The sequence below is a fragment of the Rhinoraja longicauda genome, chromosome 13, assembly GCF_053455715.1.
Source record: "Rhinoraja longicauda isolate Sanriku21f chromosome 13, sRhiLon1.1, whole genome shotgun sequence".
In the NCBI taxonomy this organism is placed as follows: Eukaryota; Metazoa; Chordata; class Chondrichthyes; order Rajiformes; family Arhynchobatidae; genus Rhinoraja; species Rhinoraja longicauda.
In genome coordinates, this window is record NC_135965.1 from 38,416,380 (window position 1) to 38,436,408 (window position 20,029).

The following is a 20,029-nucleotide window of genomic DNA, read 5'->3' on the forward strand; positions in this document are numbered from 1 at the left end:
GTTATGTGATCGGGCTGATCTCCAACGGCGATGAATCAGCCTTCAGAGCGGAGGTGCAGAACCTGGCGAGCTGGTGCTCAGAACAACCTGTCCCTAAACACATCAAAAACCAAGGAGCTAATTATCAACTTTAGAAGGACACAGAATGCGGAATACACTCCAGTCCTTATCAACGAAGACAAAGTGGTAAGAGTGTCCAGCTTCAGGTTTCTGGGCACACACATTTCAGAGGACCTCACATGGTCCACCAACTGTGAACTGGTGCTAGTCAAAAAACACAGCAATGGCTGTTTTTTCTGAGAAATCTAAAAAAGGTCAGTATGCTACAACAGTTACTGATGACCTTCTACTGTTGCACCACAGAGCATACTGACATACGGCATCTATGTGTGGTATCTCAGCTGCACAGCAGCGGACAGGAAAGCTCTTCAGAAGGTCGTCTGCAGAGCGCAGTGGGTCATTGGGACACAGCTACCAGCCCTGGAGGACATCTACAAGGCACGCTGCCTCAGGAAAGCCACCAGCATCTACAAAGACTCCACACACCCATGCCACCGTCTGTTTGAACTACTTCCATCTGGCAGACGTTACAAGGCCTTCTACGCCCAGACTAAGAAATAGCTTTATCCCTAGAACTATAGCTGCTCTGAATCGGTCCTGCTGAGAGCCCGCCATGATCTGTCTCTGCCCCCTGCATGAACCTTTTATTTGCACTTTACCTTGTTTCCCCTTCTTTCCCCCCTCCCCCTTTTGTTGTTTTTGTTTTCGCCGTGATTTATTTATATATTTTATAGCATCGATATGGAAGTGACAATCTCAATCTCGTTGTACTTGTACAATGACAATAAAAGATATTGTATTGTACAAAAGGGTTTCAGATAAAAGTTGTCTTCAGAAGCAATTTAACTGATTTTAAAAAGGCTGACTTCAAAGTGCAGGTTGAGATATCAGTGAAATATTTAAAATCAAACATCTAACTATTTCACAAAACTAACCAAAATTTCCTGCAATAAGTTTGAACTAGTATTTTAGAAAATTACTAATTATGCCTTCATGATGATTTTCTGCACATATGTTCACCACAAAATGGAACTTAAAATAGCCCAATTATTTTTAAGACCAGGAAAAACGATTTCAGGTCAATAGACAATAGGTGCAGGAGGAGGCCCTTCGAGCCAGCGCCATTCAATGTGATCATGGCTGATCATTCTCAATCAGTACCCCGTTCCTGCCTTCTCCCCATACCCCCTGACTCCGCTATCCTTAAGAGCTCTATCCAGCTCTCTCTTGAATGCATTCAGAGAATTGGCCTCCACCTCCTTCTGAGGCAGAGAATTCCACAGATTCACAACTCTTGACTGAAAAAGTTTTTCCTCATCTCAGTTCTAAATGGCCTACCCCTTATTCTTAAACTGTGGCCCCTTGTTCTGGACTCCCCCAACATTGGGAACATGTTTCCTGCCTCTAACATGTCCAACCCCTTAATAATCTTAAACGTTTCGATAAGATCTCCTCTCATCCTTTATATGTGCAAGACATGGCACCCAATTGTAACTACATTTATATTCAAACATTTCAAATCAAATATTGAAATTCTTTCAATATCAATTTACAGGATAATCTGCACAACTATCAAATTACAACATTAGGCCAGACTAGTATAAAATCACTGGGTCAATAATTGAAAATGTTCCTACCATTGGCTTTAAAGGTTCTGATCAACAGGGCTGGATGGTGTTTAACTATCACACCAACTCCCTCCTCCCCCACCCACTGCTGCATCAAGATGTACTCAGGACCATATTCAAACACAGCAATAGGAAAGGGGTTCAAAGCCAGCGATTACAAATTAAATATTTATTAAATCACTACCTGCAGTTACAAACCTTGATCGTTATATGAAGTTAATGTAAGTATAAGTCGGCCACAGTGATGGTTTTTTTTTTTCCCCTCTCCCAATAGACAGTGGAATGGAAATTAAATGTTCTGTCATTGACTTTTTGGTATCCAAACCCAGAAAAGTTTAACTGGATTAACATCAGTTTTGTTCTTTTCTCTGTGCATCTTGATCAGCCGAGCTACTGATTGCTTCCTGATAAACTTGCAAAGCTAATTCAAGATAGCTTCCCTTCTTGGAGTCAGTATGCGAAAATACCTGGAAGAGAGGGTTTAATATTATGGGTTTAATATTCCATTTTTCCTTAGCAATAATTAAAGATTGAATTGACATTTTTCATTTATTATTTCACAAACAGCCAATCAGGAATAAGGCAAATAATCTCAAGACAATTATTACTACAAAGTTATAATTTAAAAAAGATTCACATTACGTCTTTGGAATTGATTGAGTTTACAATATGTTGTTCCAAATAAAAGGAAGCTTGACATATCAACTGTCTGATTTAAAAATAATTAAAATGCAGTTCAGTTAACTTTACAATGCTAATATGACAACTTTTGCAAGTTTAGTTTTGAGAAACAGCATTGAAAAAGGCCTTTTGGCCCATAGCGTCCACACCACTCATCATTCACACTAGTTCAAGTCAAGTCAAGTCAAATTTATTTGTCACATACACATACTCGATGTGCAGTGAAATGAAAGTGGCAATGCCTGCGGGTTGTGCACAAAAATAATTACAGTTACAGCATATAAATAAAGTTAATAAGTTACTAAACATAGCACAAAAAGTGTCGACAAAAATTTAGTCTCTGGGGTTATCAAAGTTGACAGTCCTGATGGCCTGTGGGAAGAAGCTCCGTCTCATCCTCTCCGTTTTCACAGCGTGACAGCGGAGGCGTTTGCCTGACCGTAGCATCTGGAACAGTCCGTTACTGGGGTGGCAGGGGTCCCTCATGATCTTGCTTGCTCTGGATCTGCACCTCCTGATGTATAGGTCCTGCAGGGGGACGAGTGTAGTTCCCATGGTGCGTTCTGCCGAACGCACTACTCTCTGCAGGGCCATCCTGTCCTGGGCAGAGCTGTTCCCAAACCAGACTGTAATGTTGCCGGACAGGATGCTCTCTACAGCCCCAGAGTAGAAGCAATGAAGGATCCTCAGCGACACTGAATTTCCTCAGTTGTCTAAGGTGGTAAAGGCGCTGCTTAGCCTTACCCACCAGTGCGGCAATGTGCATTGCCCACGTCAGATCCTCTGCGATGCGGACTCCCAAGTATTTGAAACTGCTCACCCTATCCACAATAGACCCATTTATCTCCAGTGGCGTGTACGTCCTTGGATGTTTAGCCCTTCTGAAGTCCACAATCAGCTCCTTTGTTTTAGTGACATTCAAGAGGAGGCTATTGTCCTGACACCAGAGTGCCAGATCAGCCACCTCCTCCCGGTAGGCCTTCTCATCGTTGTTGGAGATCCGGCCCACCACCACAGTGTCATCAGCAAACTTGATGATGGAGTTTGAGCTGAACCTGGCCCTAATGTTATCCCACTTTCTCACCCACTCCCAAAACTCTAGGTTAAATAACCTACAAACCTGCACATTTTTGGGATGTGGGAGGAAACCGGAGCACCAATGGTCAATTGGTCTTTTACATGTACAGACATACAGTGCAATTCTTGTCACCGGAACCAGAAGGAAACCAACGCGGTTACAGGTAGAACATGCAAACTCCACACAGCACCTGAGGTCAGGGTCGAATCCAGGTCACTGGCACTGTGAGGCAGCAGCTCTATCAGCTGCGCCACCTTGCTGCCCTAATAGTATATTTCTCAGATTTGCATTCTTGCAGATGCTTTGAACAAAAATGTAAACAAAATTGCCCAGGCAAGAAAAATTAACCTCAGCCTGTTTGAGATGTCCACAATGTGACATACAGATTGCCACTTAAATGCACCAATTCTACAAACTGGATTAATCCAAAAACTACCTTAATCAGTTCAATACCCTTGGCCTGCTGTATGTTTGTTTCTTTTGCTGACTGGCACTCTGGGTGCAACATGTGATACAGCTGAACCACACTTACAGCATCATCCATTCTGCAAGAAAAAGACATTGACTTAAATTCTTCATATTAAATCACAACTTGAGGAAAACAATTATCTGTCGATTCATACAGAAAAATTAGCATTCATAATTTTGTTCCAAACATTAATTTCTTAATCTCCTTCACTGCTCCACCCCACCCACCAATTAATTATCCTACTTCACAAACGTCAATGTTGATCCATCAGCATTTAAAACACGATGTGAAATTGCAGTCTGGACAGTGATTACCTCTTTGAGTGCACTTAAGTTTTGGACAAAATTAAGTGTCAAACTGCTCCTATCTCCATCAAAATGGAATCACTATCCATCATTTTTTTTAAATACTCATTTGTATAGGCACTCAAACTCATCATACTTCTGTTTTCTCTATGTAATTTTATACTGTATATTCTAACTTGATTCCTGGTTTATAATCAATGCTTGTGGATGATTTTTTTCAATCATTGTACTAAGATTGTATTGCTTGACCTGTACAGATTGTGGACATCACCATGATGCTTACACATGTCATTGCTCGAAAGCCCCCAAAGTCTCAATGAGTAATTGTGGCCAAAGGCAATGACAAGCATAACTAGCTTACCACAACTGCAAATTCCAGGATAATACATTGTACAACATTTTATAACCCATTTGGCAAACAGGGAAGGCCCAAACTTCATTTGAACTGTTCTCCCACTAGATGCTGCTGTTGCTTTACAATAAATGTCTATATCACAGCACTGTTTCAGAGTGGATAAAAAGCAAATTAGCAAGTTCTTAATGAAGCCAGTGGATGTTACATGCCACATGTAAAGCTCCATCGCATTTAATTTGTGATTCGTGAAGACAATACATCTATTCCTGTCTTGATTTCTTTTGCAGACTTTAGTTGACATTATGTGATGCGTAATAAATATTGGCAAAACAGAAATGATGCAAGATGCACCATACCTAAACATAGCCCCTAGATCTTCCAAAAGACTGGCATTGCACAAAATTAACAGAATACTTAGGGGTTTGGAAGCTTGAATTGAAATGGGTATGCCGCAAAGGTACTCCTGCCCATCCTACTAAGGTGGGTTACAGTTATGATATGCAGAGTTGATCTGGTTGATTTTTGCAAATAATTCAGAATTTAAGTGGTTAAGGTGAAAAATCAGTGGTTTGAGTTGCATCCAACATACTTGGGCGTGGTCTAACAAAGCAATTATAATGTTTTGTTAGTCCAGGTCCATAGATGGGAGGTCAGGACCACACTCTAGCTGGAGAGAATACGGTTCAATTGCCAGATAACAACTGGGAAGAAGCTGTCTCTGAATCTGGAGGCTTGTGTTTTCAAAGATCTGTATCTCTAGCCTGATGGGAGAGGGGAGAAGGGGGTGAGACTGGTCCTTGATTATGCTGGTGGCCTTGCCGAGGCAGCGTGAAGTGTAGACGTAGTCGATGGAAGAAAGGCTGCTTCGTGTGATGGTCCGGGCTAATGTCAACTAGGCTATGCAAATCTTCGTGATTCTGGACACGGAAACTTGATTGCATTGGTACTTACAGATCTCTTTGAATCATGTCGATTAGTAAACCATCAATTCTCATCCTGTTGCCCAGGTACCACACCAAACCTCCAAAGTGTCTCGTTGAACGGAGAAGATCATACTTGTTATGTTTATCAATATATTCATGTGTCTGGTGGTGAACCTGATGGAGATTGACAAAGTCAATTTGTTTTTCAAAGGAATCATGTTCTTAATTTCCGCAATGACTTTTGAAGCAAAACATTTTCAAATGCAAGGGTTTTTAAGATGAAACAACATTAAGATAATACCTTGCAAGGCTATCATCTACAGACTAACTTTCTTCCTGCTCCCCAGGCTACATAGTAAGCTGGTCAGGTGGGCCAGTCTGAAGTGCCCAGTAATGTAGTCGCTGTGTGGGTAAATGCATGTTGCCCAGAGGGTGTTTCATAACATTCTCTTTCACAGAAACAAGGTGCACCTCAGTTAAGTCTCAGCTCATGGTAGCAGGGACATTACCAAACCATTTTAAACTTCACGAACGTCAACCCAGGAAATAGATTCAATACAGCGACGAGATTTTTACGTTAAGACAAGCCCTTTGCTACATTTCAGTACTGTTCACCGTTTCTGATGAAACCACGCTGCATTTACCAATTTGAAATGATTTTGACTTGCACGGTCATTATACATTTTCCGTAGCTATTTCATTGTCTGTTTGCATTCAGTTTGACTGGAGGTAGACTCACTCTGATGTAATCAGCAGAATTTGGCTCAAATTGGACGAGACAGAGATCAAGAATGTCTTCAAAACGTTCCTGAGCAAAAACGACCTGTAGAAGGCAATAATATTCATGTTAAAACTAAAATATAAACAACCTAATTAAATACTGGCATCTTAATGCACACAGAAAATCACCAGCTTGGAGTGCCATGGAGGGGAACACAGTTTAAAGTCAGAAAGATCACACATTTTTCCAGATGATTTTGGACACATGTATTGATACTTTGGCAGTGATCTTTATGATTAGATATCCTTGTGAAACATAGAAAATAGGTGCAGGAGGAGGCCATTCGGCATCGCCAGCATCGCCATTCATTGTGATCATGGCTGATCGTCCACAATCAATAACCCGTGTCTGCCTTCTCCCCATATCCCTTGATTCCACTAGCCCCTAGAGCTCTATCTAAAATTTAACTCTCTCTTAAATCCATCCAGTGATTTGGTTTCACTGCCCTCTGTGGCAGAGAATTCCACAAATTCACAACTCTCTGGGTGAAAAAGTTTTTTCTCACCTCAGTTTTAAATGGCCTCCTCTTTATTCTAAGACTGTGGCTATTCTAAGACTAAGACTGAGATTCAGATGGATGTAAATTTACAATAATAGGCCCTTTCTCCTTTTAAAAAAAAGTGAGATTGATTTGTGTTTGGATCAGTTATGAGGAAAGTACAGCACATTTTGCATCAATTTTGCATGCTGGAAAATTTCTGCTTTTTAATGACTTCTACAAACTTTCACTTAATATGCGTTACTTGGAACTTTCGAAAGAGATACTGGGAAAAGTTAATAGGATGTGACTATGTGTGGGGATGGGTCTGAAGAAGATTCTCAACCCGAAACGTCACCTATTCCTTTTCTCCAGAAGATGTTCACTGACCAGCTGAGTTACTCCAGCATTTTGTGTCTATCTGCGATATGACTCAAAATTGACTGTGAATATCTTAAGTGAAGCAGTAGATGGCTTAGCTTTAAATCGCTTCTGAATGCCCACCTTCGAAGTGGAAGATTTGGTGCCGTTATCAGTCAATGCACCCGATACTATTGTCTATTGTCTATTGATACAGGTGTGACAGAAAATTATCTTCTCATTAGGCACGAACAAAGTACAGGGCTGTAATTTACCAAAGGAAGCCACATTGAACATAGCTTCTCGTGCCCTGCCCGAGTACATGCTGGCTTGCTGTAAATATTGGTATTGTGAGAAGTACCCACAGCTGCTTTGTTAAGGATCTTTTCACTCTGACAGATTCTTGGAAAGACATTCTCTGCGATATTGAAAACAGCGAGTCAGCTGCTTTTCATTACATAACTAATATTGGCACCATTGTCTATCCCTGGAAAACTCAGGAAAAATACAGAGAATATTTGCCAGAAAAAAAAATTATGTACCAAAATGCAAAGCAATGCCTTTTCGAGATATTATTTCCAGCGAAATAGCCCCCGGCACTTTGGAAATATGATTTGTCACGGTATATTAAGAGACTCCTGAAACAGATCAGACTGCCTTTTGGGGTGAAGGGAAGCAGGGCAGCTTGCAACAGGTATTAGGGGCATTTTGAAAGAGGATTTTCCCAATTTATTTCAGGTCTTTATATGTCTGCTTTTCCTGGGAGTTAAACAAGAGAAGAAATGTGGGTTATATAGCACAAGACATATGAATCGCGAAGCAAGAAATGATGTAATAATAGAGCTCTTGAAACTCAAATAAAGTTAGAACATAGAACAGTACAGCACAGGAACAGGCCCTTCGGCCCACAATGTCTGTACCAAGCATGATACCAAAACCAAATCTTATCTGCTTGCACACAATCCATGTTGCTCCATTCCTTGCATATCCATATCATAGTTATACAGCATGGAAGCAGGCCCTTTACATGTACAGCACAGATGCACCACACCAGGGCAGAGCTTTGAACAGTTATGTGGTGCTTATCCGGAGCAAAACAATATTTGTCAAATGTGTTCGGCAGCTAGGTGACTGAAAGGATAAATGGGGTAGGTAGAAAAAGACCAAAACAAATCAGGGCCGGCAACAGATGACCAAGGAGGGTTGGAGCCCATAATGGTCCATTGTAAATGCAGTATTTTTTAAGACAGATTCTATTCTGTCTTCAGATCTAGTGGTTGGATATTTGACTATGTAATCAAATAATCCCAACATGGGAGTTGATAACCACGCTGCGGTTCTATGTCATCTATCAGTCTCCACGTAACTTGGGAGAACAAGGCTTGCCAGTCATTCACATCTAGATAAGCAGCAGCCTGTCGCCCTGGTGTGGTGCATCTGTGCTGTACATGTAAAGGGCCTGCTTCCATGCTGTATAACTCTTTGTTTCTCCTACAGTAAATCAGATAAAAGACCAACAGGTCACATTACAGGCAGCACAGCGACGGAGCTAATAGAGCTGCTGCCTCACAGCTACAGTGACCCAGGTCCAATCCTGACCTGTGTGGTGTTTGCACGTTCTCCCCGTGACTGGGTGGGTTTACCACAGGTGCTCCGGTCACCTCCCACATCCCAAAAATGAGCAAGTTGGTGCATTAACTGGCCATTGGAAATCGCTCCTCATGTAGAGGTAAGTGGTACAATCTGGGAGGAGTTGATAGGACAAGACTGGATACAGGCCCTCACCAAGGCACAGCGGTAGAGTTGCTGCTTTACAGCGAATGCAGCGCCGGAGACTCAGGTTCGATCCTGACTACGGGTGCTGCACTGTAAGGAGTTTGTACGTTCTCCCCGTGACCTGCGTGGGTTTTCTCCGAGATCTTCGGTTTCCTCCCACACTCCAAAGACGTACAGGTATGTAGGTTAATTGGCTGGGTAAATGTAAAAAAAATTGTCCCTAGTGGGTGTAGGATAGTGTTAATGTACGGGGATCGCTGGGCGGCACGGACTTGGTGGGCCGAAAGGGCCTGTTTCCGGCTGTATATATATAATACCAACAATTGTTCAGAACCTGAACAGTTTTCAGTGGTTAAAAAAAACAACTGTTTTTCAGTTTGGAAATGTGGCCATTCAGCAATATATTTAACATAAATAGAAGACAAGCTGAGGGAACATGCAGTCAAACCAGTGCGTTTAACTCAGCCTTTTAAATAACGTCATGAACCGAGTTCCCACAGGGCAGAAAATGCCTGCAGGCCTGAAGCAGCCGCAAATCCATTCCGAAGGACTCCCAAACACTCATCCGTATGAACGGATACACAAAATAGGATGCGGATGTGAGCGGTGCAGGTCAGGCAGTTGCAACCTAGGGCAAATTGCAAGTTTCTTCCCTAAAGGAAGACAAACAATCCAAAAACATTGTGATCACTTTTACTGTCGCCAGTTTGCTGTTATTTTCATATCGCCGAATATAAAATGCAAATTGTCAAAGAACCACTGGGGAATTTGACTACAGTCCCTGGTTTCTACAGGTCAGTAACACACCTTCCATAACGTGGCTCTTATTATTAAAGAGTGTCAACGGCTACAGGGTGAAGGGAGGAGAATGGGGGTCGAGAGGGAAAAGTAGATCAGCTGTGATTGAACGGCTGAGCAAACCCAATGGGCCATATGGCCAAATTCATCCCTTACATTTTTTTTGTGTAGTTTAGAGATACAGCGTGGAAACAGGCCCTTCGACCCACCAAGTCCACGCCGACCGGCGATCCCTGTGCACAAACACTATCCTAAACACACTCGGTACATTTTACCTACAAACCTGTATGTCTTTGGAGTGTGGGAAGAAACCGGAGCTCCTGGAGAAAACCCACATGGTCACGGGGTGAACGTACAAACTCCGTACCGACAGCACCCATAGTCAGGATCGAACCCGGGTCTCTGGCGCTGCAAGGTAGCAACTCTACCGCTGTGTCACCATGCCGGCCTTATATCTAATGGTCTTATTAACTGCATTGAAAAGTTACTAGGTTACATTATTTATTTCCATTATTAAACAGTATCTAAGATAATTTAATTTACCGTTCAAGAGAAAATAGGAGAAAGGGAAACAAAGATCCAATTCCTAAAGTTTGTATGCAAATTCTTGGTCGACCCAAATGGCTGCAGTGTCCAAAACATAAGCAAATATGCTTTGACTAAAACATTTCAGCAGTCACGACCCAAACAAAAGTAGTGGCTTGCAAACTGATTTTTATTCTATGTAGTCAATAGATTAACAGCGAAGAAAGAAATTGCAGGTTGGGTCTTATTAGTTTAGTTTAGAGATAGAGCGTGGAAAACAGGCCTCCCTGCCCACCGAATCTGTGCCCACCAGCAATCACCCTTACACTAGATCTATCCGACACACTAGGGACAATTTACAAAAGCCAATTAACTTAAAAACCTCCACATCTTTGGAATGTGGGAGAAAGCAGACCACAAGATAAAACCCACACGGTCACAGGGAGAACGCTCCGTACAGGCAGCACTCAATGTCAGGATCGAACCCGGGTCTCAACGCAGTAACTCTGCCACAGCGCTGTCCTTTGCTGAAGATATTGATCAGAGCAGTGTTAACATATAGGTGGGGGGGGGGGGGGGGAGGGGGGGAAATGCTTTACCAATAGATTTTCATTCTTAAAAATGGGCGGTGGAATAATCCTTCGACCCTCGCGGGGAAAGTACATCTGGATCATCCGATCCCGTTCGTCCCAGATCGCTTTGCGCAGAACTCCATTAGGCTCTCTCACCACAATAAATCGCTCCTTGGGGAAAAATAAACAGGTTGATCATTATTTTAACTAAAATAAACACAAAATGCTGGAGTAACTCAGTGAGACAGGCAGCATCTCTGGAGAGAAGGAATGGGTGACGTTTCAGGTCGAGACCCGTCTTCAGACCGAGGAAGGATCTCAACCCGAAACGTCGCCTATTCCTTCTCTCCAGAGATACTGCCTGACCCGCTGAGTTACTCCAGCATTTTGTGTCGATCTTCGATTTAAACCAGCATCTGCAGTTCCTTCCTACACATTATTTTAACTAAACCAGACACCAATGTGAAAAAACACTGCATCAATAAAGCATGACAATCCCTCCCCACATTATTATTTTGTGCTTATCAGGCAAGTATTCATAGCGCAGAGAAGTTACACAAATTCAAAGTCAGCTAGTTTGCGTGCACACACATGATCAAGAATATTAAATTAATAGCCAAATCTCCTGATAGGGACAAAAGATATTAAATGTATCTTTTAAAAATTTAAAAATTCATTAAAAGAATATAGTGCAAAACTAATTTAATAAAGTTAGGTCGACTGTGATCTCATACGATAGCTGAACAAGGTTCAAGAGGTTGAGGGGTTAAATGTGCAATCCCTTCTCGTTTAGTTTAGCTTAGTTTATTATTGTCACGTGTACAGCGAAAAGGTTTTTTTGTTGCCTGCCATCCAGTCAGCGGAAACACTCTACATGATTACAATCAAGCCGTCCACAGTGTACAGACACAGAATAAAGGGAATCTGTTTAGTGCAAGATAAAGTCCAATTAAATTATCCTAGTGTCTCCACTATGGTAGATGGTTGCTCAGGGCCGCTCTCTAGGTGGTGATGGGATGGGTTCAGTTGCTTGATAATAGCAGGGAAGAAACTGTCCCTGAATTTGGATGATGTTTAGTTTAATAGAAAAATACAACATGGAAACAAGCCCTCTGGCCTATCGAGTCCACGCCAGACATTCGCATTAGTCCTATGTTATCCTGCTTTCTCGTCCACGCCCTACACAATTGGGAGTAATTTACAGAGGTTGATTAGCCGACAAAACCGCAAGGAACCTACAAACTGCATTTAACTTACAAAAACTGTGGAAAACAATTACGGACCATGAAGGATGATATTCTCATCCGACACGGCAAATGAGTTAAATTGGCCTATTGATTCTACAGATCTGAGAATATCAGGCCAAATAAGCTGCCTTACATTACATCCCTCATCTCTCACCACAGATTGACATGAAATTCCAATGTTTCAATATAGATTTAGATTTTTTAGAGATACAGCGCGGAAACAGACCCTTCGGCCCGCCGAGTCCGCGCCGCCCAGCGGTCCCCGCACATTAACACTATCCTACGCACACATTAGGGACAATTTAAAAAAAAAACATTTACCGAGTCAATTAACCTACATACCTGTACGTCTTTGGAGTGTGGGAGGAAACCGAAGATCTCGGAGAAAACCCATGCAGGTCACGGGGAGAACGTACAAACTCCGTACAGACGGCGTCCGTAGTCAGGATTGAACCCGAGTCTCCGGCGCTGCATTCGCTGTAAGGCAGCAACTCTACCGCTGCGCCACCGTGCCGCCCGGGAATAAGCATCATCTTCTATTATTTAAATGTTGATAAAACACCCTGGGTCCCAGCGGTTTCTCATCATTTCAACAACCATCAACAATTTATTTGAGTTGATAATTGTTTTTAAATGTAAAAAGAGGTAATACACTAGATAACTGCAGGAACATCATGCCCTTTCAGGACTGAGGATTGTACTTACTCCATGTGGAATGTCATATGTTATATCTGTGAAGACGTATTTAGCCACTTCCAAACCGTCAAGAATTTTGTCTTCTGTGAGGACGTCGCAAATTGTTTCCCTTTCGTCCAGGATGGGTGGCATTCGGAGTAGCACTTTTGCGACTTCCATCGCTTCATGCCGAGCCTGGAGAAAGTACATTGCAATTACCTCAGTCATGTTGCCTCAACTACATCTTACCAAATCCGTGCCATCATACACTAGTGGTGAATGTGGCTTGCATGCTATTTTACCACTCAGATGTCTTTCACATGCGCATTTAGGGCAGCACAGTGATATAGCTGGTAGAGGTGCTGGCTCAGTGCCAGAGACCCTGGTTCGATCCTGTCCTCGGGTGCTGTCTATGTGGAGTTTGAATGTTCTCCCTGTGACCGTGTGGGTTTCCCCTGAGTGCCTCGGTTTCCTCCCACGTCCCAGGCCACAGTTTAAGAATAAGGGGTAGGCCATTTAGAACGGAGATGAGGAAAAACTTTTTCAGTCAGAGAGTTGTAAATCTGTGGAATTCACTGCCTCAGAAGGCAGTGGAGGCCAATTCTCTGAATGCATTCAAGAGAGAGCTAGATAGAGCTCTTAAGGATAGCGGAGTCAGGGGATATGGGGAGAAGACAGGAACGGGGTACTGATTGAGAATGATCAGCCATGATCACATTGAATGGTGGTGCTGGCTCAAAGGGCCGAATGGCCTACTCCTGCACCTATTGTCTATTGTCTAAGACGTGCAGGTTTCAAGGTTTCTTTGCCTGTACGTTGCCCCTGGTATGTCGGGATTGGATGAGAAAGTGCGACAACATAGTGTGAACAGGTGATCGAAGGTCTGCATGGACTCGGATGGGCCGAAGGGCCTGTTTTCATGCAGCATCTCCAAACATAAAACTTAAACAATACTTGTGCTTCTCCCTGCCTGCAGATGTGATGGAGACAGGTTTCATTGTGGGCTTGTGAAGGGAAGTGGATAAACATGTGGAGAAGAGAAATTTACAAAACTACCAAGAAGGGGAGAGTGGGACGAAATAGTGTGTTGCTCCAAACAGCCTCCTTCTGAGGTGTAAACTAATCTATCGTGACTCAAAACGTCACCCATCGTGTTTTTCCAGAGAAGCTGCCTGACCTGCTTAGTTACACCAGCACTTTGTGTCCTTTATGATACGACCTGTCATATTTGCCACAAAGGGTGGAGTGCATATGGAACGAGCTGCCAGGGGAGGTTGCTGAGGCAGGTACTATAATAACATTTAAAAGACATTTGGACAGGTACATGGATAGGGAAAGTTTCAGAAGGATATGGGCCAAATGCAGGTAAGTGTGATGGGGCATCTTGGTTGGCATGAGCAAGTTGTTTCCCTGCTGTTTGATTGACTTTAAAAGATTTCTTCCATTCCACCTTGCATTATATTAATATGCAAGAAAAATGACCATCTCACTTTCTCCTCACTGAAATTCTTGTTGTTAGAACAAGGTGAATGTTTATTTGCTCATACATTGAAGAGATATAGGGGTGGCATAGTGGCGCAGTGGTAGAGTTGCTGCCTACAGCGCCAGAGACCCGTGCTTGATCCTGACTATGGATGCTGTCTGTATGGAGTTTGTATGTCGTGCATTTTCTCCGGGTGCTCGAGTTTCCTTCACGGATGCTTTCTGGATGTTTGTACATTCTCTCTGTGACCTGTGTGGGATTCTCTGCACACAGAACGTAGTGGAGGCCAATTCATTGGATGTTTTCAAGGGAGAGTTAGATATAACTCTTAGGGCTAACGGAATCAAGGGATATGGGGAGAAAGCAGGAACGGAGTACTCATTTTAGATGATCAGCCATGATCATATTGAATGGCGGTGCTGGTTCAAAAAGCCAAATGGCCTACTCCTGCATCATTTTCTATGTTTTCCCTGTTTTCGCCGGTTTCCTCCCACTCTCCAAAGACATACAGGTTTGTAGGATAATTGGTTTGGTAAAATTTTTAATTGTCTCTAGTGTGTGTATGATAGTGTTGGTGTGAGGGGATCGCCGGTCGGCACAGACTTGGTGGGCTGAAGGGTCTGTTTCAGCGCTGTATCTCTAAACTAAACTAATCAAAGAAAAATTGACTGCCAAGAGTAAACATACCTCATCGAGCTGCTCGTCAGTGAATAGTTTGTATTGAGGTGGCTTCAGTTGCTGCTTCTTTGGCTTGAAGACCTTCTCCAGATTCAAGCCCGTTATTCTGCCGAGCATATTCTGAACCTCTTCATCCATGAACTGAGGTTTCCTGAGACCTGCGGCTTTCACCTCTGTGAAATAAAGGGAGGAAAGAGTAGTTACAAATACATTTTACTTCAGTATAAAACTGCAACTATAAAACTAAAATTGTCCCAAATATGTAGGGAGTGGATGGGAAAGTGGAAAAGCATAGAATGAGCTGATTGTCGGTCGGCGTGGACTCAGTGGGCTGAAAGGCCCATTTCCATGCTATATCTCTACACTAGACACAAACAAAAACACCATGCATTTCCATTCATAGCTACCTGGGTTTCTATCAATAGTCCTTGGGGATGAATTTAACATCTTTGGTACCATTTCCAACTCAGTCCAAAGAAGATCCCCCCACCAATGGCAAAACCTTTTTTATGCATTTGTTCAAACAACTTCCTGTTGCATGACAAAATGTGCAGGAAGGAACAGCAGATGCTGGTTTAAATCGAAGATAGACACAAAATGCTGGAGTAACTCAGCGGGACAGGCCGCATCGCTGGAGAGAAGGAATGGGTGACATTTCAGATCCAGACCCTTCTAGATTTGGATCAGCAAGCACAACAGAATCAGACGCAAAGTGACATTACCCCCATGAGACATACAATTTTCTTACTTTAATTTTATTTTCCTTCATCACTACTGGGAATAAATCTTTGGAATTTAAACCCAGGTTGAGACTATATTTGGACAAACACTGGTGATTTTGGGCAGCATATAAAAAGGCCCAACATTGCTTTCTCAAAGCAACTAATCATGGACTATATATTCGGTCATACCAACGCTGTTTAAATCCTGTTAATTGACTTGGTTTCAAGGCAAGACAATAGATCGGGGAGGGTTCACTTTTAATGTTCCAGCAAAAGTCAACACTGACAGGACGGCTTAGACAGATAGACACAAAAAGCTGGAGTAACTCAGCGGGTCAGACAGCATCTCTGGAGAAAAGGAATAGGTGATGTTCACAGCCACATGTGCTTTCTCAGTGCTTGCCTGCGCCTCCATCTTCCAACTCGGGGATTCCAATTCCGGTTCCAGACATCCCTGTTCAGACCCAACCCGGATTACAGGTACTGACAGTCGATCCCTCTCTCTCCATCCCTTCCTCACCCAAGTCATTCATTCATTTGTTCTATGTCTCTACACATCACCATCTATATCTCTCGTTCCCCTTTCTCCTGACTCTCAGTCTGAAGAAGGGTCTCGACCCAAAACGTCATCTATTCCTTTTCTCCACAGCTGCTGTCTGACCTGTTGAGTTACTCCAGCTTTTTGTGTCTATCTTCGGTTTAGACCGGCATCTGTAGTTCCTTCCTACATAGATTAAACATTTCTCTCCCTGTTGAAAATATTTTTGTATAGATTGGAATCTATGGCTATAATCCATATCTCAGCAATGTGAAACTCAACTCCCATCAGTTATCACGATCCAGATTATTGGAAGGACAAACCAAAAGCATGGTCACGGAGACACAAGGAATGTTTGGAAGCATGACTACTTATTTATGGATCAAATGTTTTTATCATGACCACCCATTTACGGATCAAATGTTTTAAAGCTTTTCTGAAATGCAGCCAGTTTTAGTCAAAATCTTGTCACTTGCTGCAATCACAATTGACTGCAACCCCTTGATTTATGTTATCTCATATGCAACTGTAAATGGTTCATAACTTTCTGAAGCATAATAGCTGGGGCTAAATACCAAGAAATTGCTATATAAAGATATATCAGTCAGTAGAGTCTAACTCTGCCTAAGTCAGGTATCAATATTATACAGTTAAAAGGAATGTCAGTGCAACATTGATTAAAGGATACCATAAACAATGAACTAAGTATGGTTAAATGGACTTATTAACATAGATTTACAACAAGCGAGCATGTAATATGCAATGTCGTGGAGATAAAGTAGACTCCACAATGTTCATAGTTCACAAGTTATGAGCAAAATTAGGTCATTCGGCCCATCAAGTCTACCCCGCTATCCAATCGTGGCTAATCTATCTTTCCCTCTCAACCCCATTCTCCTGCCGTCGCCCCATACCCCTGACACCATTAGTGACTGTCAATCTCCACCTTAAAAATATCCATCAACTTGTACCCTTCTGCAGGGGGAGTGGTGACTGTGAATCTGTCCTAATCAGTCTGCAGCATTATAAGAAGGCATCATCTGTATCAGAGCCTTCAGCACAGTAAATACCATCCTAGATGCTAGTCATCGGGCTGCATTTATAACAGCTTTAATATTAAGAAAATGTCATAAGTAAAATGGATGTTAAACTTGAAGGGGAGAGATTGGAGAATGCAACTAAAAATGTCCAAAGAAATTAGGAATAGCACAGTGGAACCAGGTTCGATCCTGACCTCGGGTGCTCTCTGCAAGGAGATGGCACGTTCTCCCTGTGACCATGTAGATCTCCTCTGGGTGCTCTGGGTTCCTCTCACATCCCAAAGACGTGCTGGGTTTGGAGGTTAATTGACCACTATAAATCACCCCTCATACAGATGAGAAAGTGGGATAACAGAACTTAATGTCAACGGGTAATTGACAGTCTGCGTGCACTGGGTAGGCCGAAGGGCAAAGGCTCCTTTGAGGAAAACAGGCCACAATGTAAAGGCCTACTGTTAGAGCACACTGCATGATTGGAATCTGTTAAAACTATTTGCTAGAAAATGATAATAAATGATGCTGATCATGTTAAGTGATTGTACTAACCTGTCCTTTGATGAGATGTTGACTTGAACATACAGAAACATGTCAACTTTAAATATACTGTATCATCTACATTGCCTCAGAGTGCATTTTGAAATAAGGAAATGTTGGCTTTGCCAGGGACACCCACCCAGTCCTGTAAAATGTCTTCTTATTCCCAGCTGCCAGACAAATCCTTCAATGGTCATTGTGTCTCAGTCTTTAACAAGTTTCCCGTTGCAACTCTGATGGGAACAGGCACCACCAGTCAACAAGAGAATAGGCTCCGCGAATAAACAAACACACCTTGACTTGTCTCAATTCACACTTTGTATCAATTCACACCTTGTATCCAATTTGTTGCCCCCCTTTTGATAAACAGCACTTGGCATTTTAAATAGGCTTGAGACTGGCGTTATGCAAGCTGGCGAGGAGAAAAATAAAGACCCCACCAACATTTCCGTGCATGTTTCCACGCCAGTTGCCCCATTTAGTGCGGGGTTCCCACACACAGGCAGCATCAACTCACCGGCTTCCCCGGGACTCCGCCCGCGCACACCCCGGGCACACAGTCGCTCCACGTCTGCAACGAGCCGAGCGCTCTGAACGACTCTCCGCGTTGTCCTGAGCGCTGCCATGTTTGCATTCACCTCTACCAGTGGTAGGCGGGACTTTCCGCTTTGAGAAACACTGCAACTCAGCACTCTGGGAGATGGAATTTGCGAGGTTAGATCTCATTGCAGTGCAATATTGCACTTGGCACTTGGCATTTTATTGCACTGCAATATTGCACTGCAAAATTGCACTGCAAAATTGCACTGCAATATTGCACTGCAATATTGCACTGCAATATTGCAATGCATGAATGGTGTTTGCACGGGTCGCTCCTCAAGGCATTGCCTTCTTTGAAGTATATAAAGTATATTTAACATCATTTTTTAATCTGGTTTGGTAATGAAAGAGCATTGAGGTGGTGATGCCTGATTCTGCCTTCCAAGGAGTAATTTCCTAATGTAATATCAAATAAGCAATTCAGAAAGATCAAACATGGTTATTTGGTTCCATTACAGAGGCGTTTGTGGGTTGTTTTCTGACAATTCGTCTCGGATACTAATTTTGAAAACACATGCACTCCTGGTTGTGAAAAGAAATTGTTTATTTCTAGAAAATAAAATGACACAGTGTTGGAGGAGCTCAGCTGGTCAGGCAGCATCCTGCGAAAACATGGATAGGAAACTTTTCAGGACAGGACCCTTCTTCAGACTCTCTGGTGAAGGGTCCAGATGTGAAATGTCACCTGTCCATCTTGTCCAGAGATGTTGTCTGACCTGCTGAGTTACTCCAGCAGTTTGTGTCCTTTTATTTTGTAAACCAGCATCTGCAATTCTTTGTTTCTACTTGTGTATTCCTAGACCTCTTCTCGCCCCATTATTGTGTACCAAAATAAAGAGACACGGGTTAAAGTTTCCCTTAAATGTTTTTCCTTGAGTCTTGCATCACACTTATCAACGTAGTTCAGTCTGGTAGTTCTTGCCATGCTATGCACATTTTGTTGAAAAGGATTTTTTAAAGGTTAGATTAGTTCAGCAAATAGCTACTTGAATGTTCAGTTCCAAAATGTTCAGTTTTAAAGTATTACAGGCAAAGTCTTACTTGTTCCAAACCTTTCCAAATATTTTCTAGATGTGCAAGGGATTCGAATTTCACCCTGTAATTTCACCCTGTTCTTAACTTCAAAACCTCCCTTGACATAACATACTTGCAGTATAAGAAAATAACTGCAGATGCTGGTACAAATCGATTTATTCACAAAATGCTGGAGTAATGCAGGTCAGGCAGCATCTCGGGAGAGAAGGAATGGGTGACGTTTCAGGTCGAGACCCTTCTTCAGACTGAAGAACATACTTGCATCTGTTTTAGCAATTTGAAAATTAAGACTAAATGATGCAACTGAATCTCATAACTCTGTTGATTTCTTTCTCACTGATGTCAAATATTAAAGGAATTACACAAATACCATGAGTCAGATGTTTTTCCAGAGTTTTTGGCAAGAAAATTATGACCTTGATGGAGGTGCTCTTAAAGTGCATAAGCTCAAACATGTACGTAGAGGAAGGGAACAGCTAGAACGAATTGTGAAAGAGTTTAGATCGCAACTGAGCCAAAGAATAACAAATTTTAATTATTAAGTATTGCCCTCCTTGGTTTCAACAAGTAAGTATAAATGAAGCTATTTAAGGAATATCTTTTCCTTGGTTTTCTTTTATTTTTTAGTAAGGGTCAGATTTTCATCTCTTCTTTCTATTTTTGAATCCCAATATTTGCATTAAAACAA

General features: G+C 42.3%; 1 protein-coding gene across 1 annotated transcript; it reads right to left on the reverse strand.

Moving 5' to 3' along the window:
• Nucleotides 1-1,874: 1,874 nt before the first annotated feature.
• Nucleotides 1,875-18,359, reverse strand: mrps22 (mitochondrial ribosomal protein S22). Its single transcript, XM_078410030.1, has 8 exons — nt 18,224-18,359; nt 14,882-15,045; nt 12,742-12,906; nt 10,817-10,960; nt 6,239-6,322; nt 5,528-5,673; nt 3,884-3,992; nt 1,875-2,155 (listed from the first exon to the last, which is right to left on the reverse strand). The coding sequence occupies exons 1-8, from the start codon at nt 18,330-18,332 to the stop codon at nt 2,039-2,041; spliced, it is 1,038 nt and encodes a 345-aa protein (XP_078266156.1). The 5' UTR covers nt 18,333-18,359; the 3' UTR covers nt 1,875-2,038.
• Nucleotides 18,360-20,029: the final 1,670 nt, after the last annotated feature.

Excerpts from the sequence above, each read along its gene's own strand:
- mrps22 (XM_078410030.1), bottom strand. The coding sequence starts at position 18,332 with ATGGCAGCGCTCAGGACAACGCGGAGAGTCGTTCAGAGCGCTCGGCTC. Across the intron at positions 15,046-18,223 it reads GCGGAGTCCCGGGGAAGCCG|AGGTGAAAGCCGCAGGTCTC; the intron begins GTGAGTTGATGC and ends TTTATTTCACAG. Across the intron at positions 10,961-12,741 it reads CATATGACATTCCACATGGA|GAGCGATTTATTGTGGTGAG; the intron begins GTAAGTACAATC and ends TTTTTCCCCAAG.